At 37.0% G+C, this 8,755-nt stretch overlaps 1 protein-coding gene across 1 annotated transcript; it reads right to left on the reverse strand.

Moving 5' to 3' along the window:
- Window positions 1–1,980: 1,980 nt before the first annotated feature.
- On the reverse strand, window positions 1,981–8,222 carry LOC140830072 (uncharacterized). Its single transcript, XM_073193353.1, has 5 exons — window positions 8,021–8,222; window positions 7,798–7,896; window positions 6,242–7,051; window positions 5,202–5,554; window positions 1,981–2,145 (listed from the first exon to the last, which is right to left on the reverse strand). The coding sequence occupies exons 1-5, from the start codon at window positions 8,220–8,222 to the stop codon at window positions 1,981–1,983; spliced, it is 1,629 nt and encodes a 542-aa protein (XP_073049454.1).
- Window positions 8,223–8,755: the final 533 nt, after the last annotated feature.

The raw sequence follows: 8,755 nt of genomic DNA on the forward strand, positions 1-8,755 counted from the left end.
TTATTGAGTTATGGTTCAAGTTTGGTTAAGTTTCGAGTCAATACAAGCCAAAATTGGAATGTACATCTAAGTTTAAAAATGAATTGAGAATTAATCGACAAGATTAAGTTTACATCTAAGAAATATTTATGGGTGTATTTTAAGGTCATGTGTTAAGTTTGGATGGATTTGGGGTATCGTTTCAAGGTTTAAGGATAAATGGGGAAGTTAGAGTTTCAGGGGCAAAACGGTCATTTTACACCTGAAAATTGTTAGATGTCCTGGAAGTGCCCTGAATGCTGTAATATATGTTAAAAATGTGTATTTTAATTTTTTATAGAATTTTATGATGAAACTTTAATGATAAAAGACATGTTGCATGCTTGGTTTAAAAGAAAAATGATTTATACGTGCATGAATCCTTATAAGTGATGGAATATCAAAGTTGAAGGAGGTGAATTGATTGTGACTAATACGATGATACGATGATATGTAAGGCCAATGCTCAATTGACGGGTGAGAGTGTCGATGATGTCTTCGTTGCCTGGAACCGTGGTAATACGTAGATGGATCCATCGACCTACAGCTACTACGAAAATCATAATTGATGATCTGAATTCAATAAAAAGGGAAAATTATACGTATATGATGAAAATAAAAAAAATATGATGAAAGAAAATATATTTAAGTTTATATTCACGAAAATATATTTTATTAAAAATATTTTCACTGTTGCTTGTGAATGTATATGTATTACTCGCTAGCATGGTTAAAGTTTGATAAGTCAATAGACTCAGTAGGTATGATGATGCAGGTGAGCATGGGATTGATGTTAATGGAGGTAATGATGGTTGATTTTGCTAGATTGAAGGTGCACACTACTCAAAGAACGTCACTAGTGTTCCGAAAATAAAACAAGTTTATGATTTATGATTACATAAATATTTTTATGACTCATGATGTTTTTGAGAGTTTTTTGAGAGGATGATAGAGTTAAGTTTATTTTTGAAATAATGTTAGTTTAGGTTGGTTGACGTTTACATTATATATATATATATATATATATATATATATATATATATATATATAAGTTTATTTTTGAAATAATGTTAGTTTAGGTTGGTTGACGTTTACATTATATATATATATATATCTCTGTGTGTGTGTGTGTTCAGCCGAGAGATGGGAAAAAAAATTTAATACTTTTTTTATAGAAAAATGAGTAGTAGACTTTTCAAGAACGGTTCAAAGTAAGAATATTTGAAAAGAGTTATTCACCACCTATGAACTCTAATCTGATTTCAAAAAGAGGTATCAAATAGTTTTTTTCTTGAACTCTTATACCTATATTTTGAATTGCAACTTTTTAAAATATTCCAATGTCTTCCAAAGAAGATTAAGATTATTAGAAAATTCGAATGCAGACACACTTAGTAGCTCCAGACGATGACACGTGATATGTCATCACTGACTCTAACATCTAGAAAATTTGAAGGTCCACGTAAACTACATATATGCATGTTATTAAATTTCTTTTTATTTTATTAAATTGTTTTAATGCATTAAATGCATGTGTATTTCATGAAATTGTGTTTTAATTCATGGTTTATTTAAAGTTTCATGGATTAGGATTTTAAGTTGTATTTCGCTCTCGAACGAGGAACGGAGACCAGGGATATTCAGGTTAAATATTTTTATTGAATAATTATTTTTAATATTTTTATATGAAGTTTTTTTAAGTGTGATTTTTGAAAATAGGTCTTGGTTGGGTATTTTTACCCGTCGGGTTATTTTTAACCAATACACATTTTTTAACGAATCAGAGGTCCTTTTGAGGGCTCAGACAATATTTTCCAAAATATTCCTAAAGAAAATATTTTTCGGGATTGTTTTTTGGGTTGATGTGTTTATTTTTATGCTTAATGGGCTGAAAACACTTTTTATCCTTTCATTTTCATGTTATGGCCCATTAGTGCTTAATTAAACTATTTAAAAACCCCATTAAACAAATCCTAAACCCATTCCCCTCATAAGAGCCGCCCCTACCCTCCCCATAGCAGCATTCTCACATTCAAACAGCTGTAACCAGCAGCCATTCTCGATTTCTCCATGGTTCTTCAAGAAAGCTTCTTCCCCGCCTCTCTGGTTCGCATCCCGCGTGTAGATCTTCAAGTTTTCAAGCGTATAAATGCAAAGGCGCAATTTTTATCATTATTTCCTCATCAATCATGCTGTATATATGCTGACGTGTGTGCCATGTATGTATATTTCATAGATATAGCATGATAAAAATGTTGTTGCTTCGGTTGCTCATGAAAACACATGATCTTGCGCATAACTCACTTTTTATTGCACTATTGTGTAAGGTAGCTACTGATCTTCATGATAGGGGTTGTACACATTGAGTAAAATGATTTCAAGATGCTGGAGCCAAGGTTTAGTCGGGATATGTTGAGGGCCGTTCGGTACTAGTTGTTCGGTTGATCGGATTTGGCTAGATCGAGAGTTTTGGGTGTGGAGCCTTGCATGGTTCGATCCCAGCTGAGGAGCCGACCCCCTTGGGTCCATGACAAGGCTAGGAAAGGGCTGTGAGTGGCTAGTCGTGGTATATAGGCTATTCGAAGAGTGTGGTGCTAGGGTGGTTCTTGATTTGGTTCGGTGTAGAGTATTGAGAGTCGCGCATGTCCAAATGCTTGGAGGGCTAAGGGCATAGTCAAGTCATAATCAGAAGAGTTCAACGGGCTGGTTATGGTCCTAGGGTGGTCTAGTTTCGGGCTGGTCAAGGGTTGTGGGGCCCCGGGTCCGATATCTAATACTAATAATTTTAAATGTATCAAACCAAACGATTTAATAAAATATATAATTTCTTGTTCACAAACTGACATAAACATCGTCAGAATAATTTAAATGTCTCAAATGTTTGAAATATAATTTTCGACATGTCAAAATAACTAGTGAACAAAAGTAATCCAAACATCATCAAATAGCTCCTAAGACCCGAGAATCCCACTCTAACTCGTATCTCCTCGCCTAGAGCTGGACTCTGGCATCCCAAGCCTCGCCTCACCTACCGTCAAGCACATGAAAACAAGAGGTAGCCGACGTGCCGGTGAGTATAAACCCAGTATGATACAATCAATAACATATGAGAATTTAATTTTCAAAATAGTTCATATGAGATTCATACAGATGCAATATAATGCAATGCATGATCAGAAGCTGTAGGCTATCAATAAATTTCAAGATCAAGTGAATCATCTGGTCATAGGGTACCCAAGGAAAGAGAATCCCCCAACAACATCCACCGACTCATCCGCTCGAGGTGGGGTGCTGTGTTCTACAATCCCAGGACTATGGTGCGGCTATAGAGAGTGTTCAGGCCATAGCAGCGACCTCCGCATACACTATGCCAACTCAACTATAGCCCCATACGTCCAACAAATCAATATATCAAGGCGACCTCCGTCATATCAAATCTGAATCGAAAAGTGGCTCAATATGCAATGCAATGATGCATTTCAATCTCACCAAGTAAATATCATAATAAGCTCATCTCAAAAGATCAATCATCAACAAATCACAAATAATTCATCAAGCCATCGAATTTTCAATTTAAAAAAATGATACTTTTACCTCGTATGTTACCGACCGTAACATACCTTTCAAATATTACCAAAAAGGAATCGAAATGTGTAGATGAGAAGTCTTGAACCTCTGAATACTACTATAACTCAAGAACTCGGATCATTTATCAAAACAGAGCAATTTCTGTACAAAATTCATAATCAATTCAATACGGCTTCAAATCAATATCCGCAAATTAGATATTCAAGAAAACTCAAATTCCAACAATTGTGTAAAGAAGTAATCCGTATCATTTCCTAACCGTAATATGCCATAAAAAACATTCATTGAATCATTTTGTCAAACACGTGGCGTGCGTGCTAAAGAGTTAGCTCCTCTACAATTCCATTTCTTTTCCAAAATATCAATATATACAATACCATCAATCATTATATTAACAACTTTACCTCAACACTCAAACCAAACAACCCATTGTTTTCCTTTCAATCATTAACCAAGGAAATAAGCTTTCTTACCTTGCTTCTAAACTCTTGAGGAGAACAACTTCTAATCTCCAAGCAACGATTATTGCTTCAATCAAAGATTAATGTCTTGGAAGAAATTGGATTGAAGGAGAAATGAGGAACCCTAGCTCTAAACCGATGGAGAGAAATGAGGATGAGAAGAAATGATACAAAAATCATTCCCCAATCTAATATATACCATCCAAACCTCAAAACACGTTTTTTGTACAAGTTCAGGACGCCATGGCGCGTGTTTTGGCGCAGGGGCGCGCACCATACTGCCCAAACACCAAAATTTCAGCAATGGACGCACCATAGCACGGGTTCTGGCGCAAGGGCGCGCTGTATTCTGTCCAAAACGCATTTTTAAATTCAGAATTTACGAAAGTGGTAAACTACTAAGTTGTAGCCCTATGTCTTTTCTTAAATCTCCACAAATTTCAGGTCATTTGGAGGTCTGAGTAAAATTTTATGCTCAATCTCCCAACATGTGTCATTGTAGGAACGACTATACGCACGACATACTTCGGGGCGCTTTTGGCTCATCTTCCCTAATGATTTGAAAAAACACTCAAAACTGGAAAGTTATAGCCTTATGTCTTATCTTTCTAATGAAAGTGACCTCACATCAATTGGATCAATATACAAAACATTATGCTAAAAACCACAACTACTGCCACTTTTTTCATACCGTTTCTGCACTTCCATTACCTATTTAGCTCAAATTCCACCTTTGATTCTACCCATTCATTATCTATTCCATTCTATAACATCATTACCATAACGTAAAGCCAAGAACCATCACAACTACTGCCATATTATATCAAAATTCGGGCATTCCAATTCCTCCCCTCTAAAAATAGATTTCGTCCTCGAAATCAATCATCTCTTTCAAGTCTAACATATAATAATCAATACTGAAATTAAAACCGAGAATAGAAGCGTACTTCATTTGAATAACTCTGGATATTTTTGTTTCATTTTATCTTATAATTCCCAAGTTGCTTCCTCGACACCATGTCTGTTCCACTGTACTTTAAACAATGGTATCAATTTATTTCTGAGTTGTTTATCTTTTATGTCTAGAATCTGAATCGGTCTCTCAATGTAGCTCAAAGTCTGATCTAACTCAACCTCATCGGGTGGAAGTACATGAGAAGGATCTGGATGATATTTCCTCAACATGGACACATGAAAAACATCATGAACACCTGATAACGCAGGAGGAAGAGCTAATCTATAAGCCAAATCACCAACACGTTCCAAAATCTCATACGGACCTATGAATCTCGGTGATAATTTACCCTTCTTTCCAACTCTAACTGTACCACGAAAAGGAGATATTTTCAGAAAAACTCTGTCACCTTTCTCAAAAATCAACGGCCGTCTCCTGATGTTCGCATACTTAGCATGTCTATCCTGAGCAGCTCTCATACGACTCTGAATCAATTTCACCTTGTATTTCATATCTCTTATCATATCAGGTCCTACAATTGGTGCTTCAGATAAATCGTCCCAATACAGAGGGGATCGACACTTCCTGCCATATAAGCTTCAAATGGTGACATTCCAACTGTTGTTATAAAAAAACTCGACAAGTGGTAACGAATCCTGCCAACCAATACCAAAATCCATCACTACAGCTCTCAGCATATCCTCTAATGTCTGAATAGTACGTTCTGACCGTCCGTCTGTCTGAGGATGATATGTTGTACTCAAATGCTAATGAGTACCAAGGGCCTCTTGTAAACTCTGCCAAAAATGAGAAGAAAATCTGGGATCACGATATGATACAATGGATTTAGGCACACCATATAATCTCAAAACTTCTCTGATATACAATCTGGCCATCTAATCATGCCTATATGTCATCTATTAAGGAATGAAACACGAAGACTTGGTTAATATGTCAACGATAACCCAAATTGCATCGCAACCCCTCGACGACCGCGGCAATTTCGTGACAAAGTCTATGGTGATATGATCCCACTTCCATTCTGGAACTTTAAGGCTGTGCAAAAGACCTCCTGGTCTCTTTCTTTCTGCTTTCACTTGTTGACAATTCAAACAACGAGATACAAATTCTGCTATGTCAGATTTCATTCTTTTCCACCAAAATTGTTTCTTCAAATAATTGTACATCTTTTTACTTCCAGGGTGTACACTGAACTTACTGCAATGAGCATCACGCAAAATTTGTATCCTTAACTCTGAAATATCAGGAACTACAATATGATCATTCACAAACAAAATACCCTCATTATTGACCTGAAATTCTGATTGATGGCCTGATTTGACAAGTTCAACTGATTTTTGAATGCTTTGATCTAACTTTTGGGCCTCTCTAATTTTGACAAACAACTCGGGTTCTGCCTGAATCATAAATACTTTTACAGGTTGAGTATCTACCACAAAATCCAAACCAGAAAGACAACATTCTTCTACTAAATCAGATACACTGCTAGTGATCAAGGACATATTACATACTTTTCTGCTCAAAGCATCGGTTGCCGCATTATACTTTCCTGGATAATATTTTATTTCGCAATCATAGTGTTTCAACAAATCTAACCAACGCATCTGTCTCTTGTTCAACTCTGCTTGTGAAAAGAGGTATTTCAAACTCTTATGATCAGTGAATATCTCAAATGTCTTCCCATACAAGTAGTGACGCCCAATCTTTAGCGCAAAAACCAATGCTGCTAGTTCCAAGTCATGCACGGGGTATCTAGACTCATGTGGCTTCAACTGTCTTGAAGCATAGGCAGCCACACTGCCATGTTGCATTAATACACAACCCAGTCCTTGATGTGAAGCATCAGTGTGCACTGTAAATCCTTCTACATCTGATGGAATAGTCAGAACTGGAGCACTAGTCAGTCTCTTCTTAAGTTCAACAAAACTAGCCTCACATGCCGGTGACCAAATAAATGGTACATTCTTTTGTGTCAGCTGGGTAATTGGCCTCGCAATATGTGAGAATCCTTCAATAAATATACGATAATAGCATGCCAAACCCATAAAACTACGTACCTCAGGAACTGATGTCGGTCTAGACCAATTGATGACTGCCTCAACTTTACTCGGATCAACTGATATACCAGCACTCGAAATCACATGTCCAAGGAATACCACTTTATCCAACCAAAACTCGCATTTGGATAATTTAGCATACAACTTTTCAGTTCTCAAAATCTGCAGTACAACTCTCAAGTGTTCGACATGTTCAATTTCAGATTTTGAATAAATAAGAATATCATCAATGAAGATCACAACAAACTGATCTATATACCGTTGAAACACACGGTTCATCAAATCCATAAATACCGCAGGTGCATTGGTCAACCCAAAAGGCATAACCAAAAATTCAAAATGCCCATACCTGGTACGAAAAGCAGTCTTAGGCACATCTTCCTCTCTAACTCTTAACTGATGATATCCGGATCTTAAATCAATCTTAGAATATACTGAAGAACCCTGCAATTGGTCAAAGAGATCATCAATCCTTGGCAAAAGATAATTATTATTTACTGTGGCTTTATTCAACTGTCTATAATCGACACAAAGCCTCATAGACCCATCTTTCTTCTTTACAAATAAAACCGGAGCACCCCAAGGTGAAACACTTGTCTTATATATCCTTTATCCAATAGATCCTCAAGTTGTTCCTTTAGTTCCTTCAGTTCAATTGGCGCCATCCTATAAGGAGCTCTAGAAATAGGCTGTGTACCTGGCATCAACTCAATGTTGAACTCAACCTCTCGGACTGGAGGAAATCCTGGAATTTCATCTGGAAATACATCTGAAAATTCACTAACAATTGGAATATCTGTCAATTTAGGTACTGACCTTGAAATATCAATTTCATACCAAGAAACATTCTGCTCCTTCCTGCAACAAACGAGTGATGGACAAAACAGATATCAATGGAATCTTAGCTCGAGAACCCTTACCATAGAATGTCCAGTGATCTGTCATATCAGGCCTAAACGTAACAACCTTCTGAAAACAATCTACAGTAGCCCTGTATCTTGTAAACATGTCAATACCAACTATGCAGTCAAAATCAGACATCTCCAACACAATGCAATCAAGCTCAATGACATTATCCTCATAACGAAATTCACAAACACTTATCATTTCAACTGACCTCATCACTTTGCCCAGTGGAGTAGAAATAGATAATGTAGACGATAATGGTATATAATGCAACTAATGCAATGTGACAAAGTGCTCAGCTATGAAAGTATGTGATGCACCCGTATCCATCAAAACATAAGCAGGATAACCTGAGAGAAAACAATTACATGCAATGACATTATCTGGAGCATTATGTGACTCATCCTCAGTGAGTGCAAAAACTCGAGCCTGCTGTCTAGGTGGTTGTCCTACCCTGTGGCTACCACTCTATTTGTTCTGATCTGACCGATTTGACTGCTGATAAGAATGAACTGTAGGAGTCTGGCGATTCTGGTGAGATGTCTGTCTCGATGATCCCCCACTCTGAGATATATCACTGCCACGATTAGGACACACTCGAGCATAGTGTCCCACCTGGTTACACAAGTGGCAAGCTCCCGAGACTCCTCTACACAGATCGGTATAATGTCTACCACCGCACTGACCACAAGTTGGGCCTGAATAACCAGTGCTCTGAACTGAACCAGACTGTCTCGATCCACTAGAAC

This window comes from Primulina eburnea, chromosome 4 (genome assembly GCF_022965805.1).
Source record: "Primulina eburnea isolate SZY01 chromosome 4, ASM2296580v1, whole genome shotgun sequence".
In the NCBI taxonomy this organism is placed as follows: Eukaryota; Viridiplantae; Streptophyta; class Magnoliopsida; order Lamiales; family Gesneriaceae; genus Primulina; species Primulina eburnea.

Excerpts from the sequence above, each read along its gene's own strand:
- LOC140830072 (XM_073193353.1), bottom strand. The coding sequence starts at position 8,222 with ATGAGGTCAGTTGAAATGATAAGTGTTTGTGAATTTCGTTATGAGGAT. Across the intron at positions 7,897-8,020 it reads AGATCACTGGACATTCTATG|ATATTCCAATTGTTAGTGAA; the intron begins GTAAGGGTTCTC and ends CTAAATTGACAG. Across the intron at positions 2,146-5,201 it reads ATGTACTTCCACCCGATGAG|ATCTACACGCGGGATGCGAA; the intron begins GTTGAGTTAGAT and ends GAAAACTTGAAG.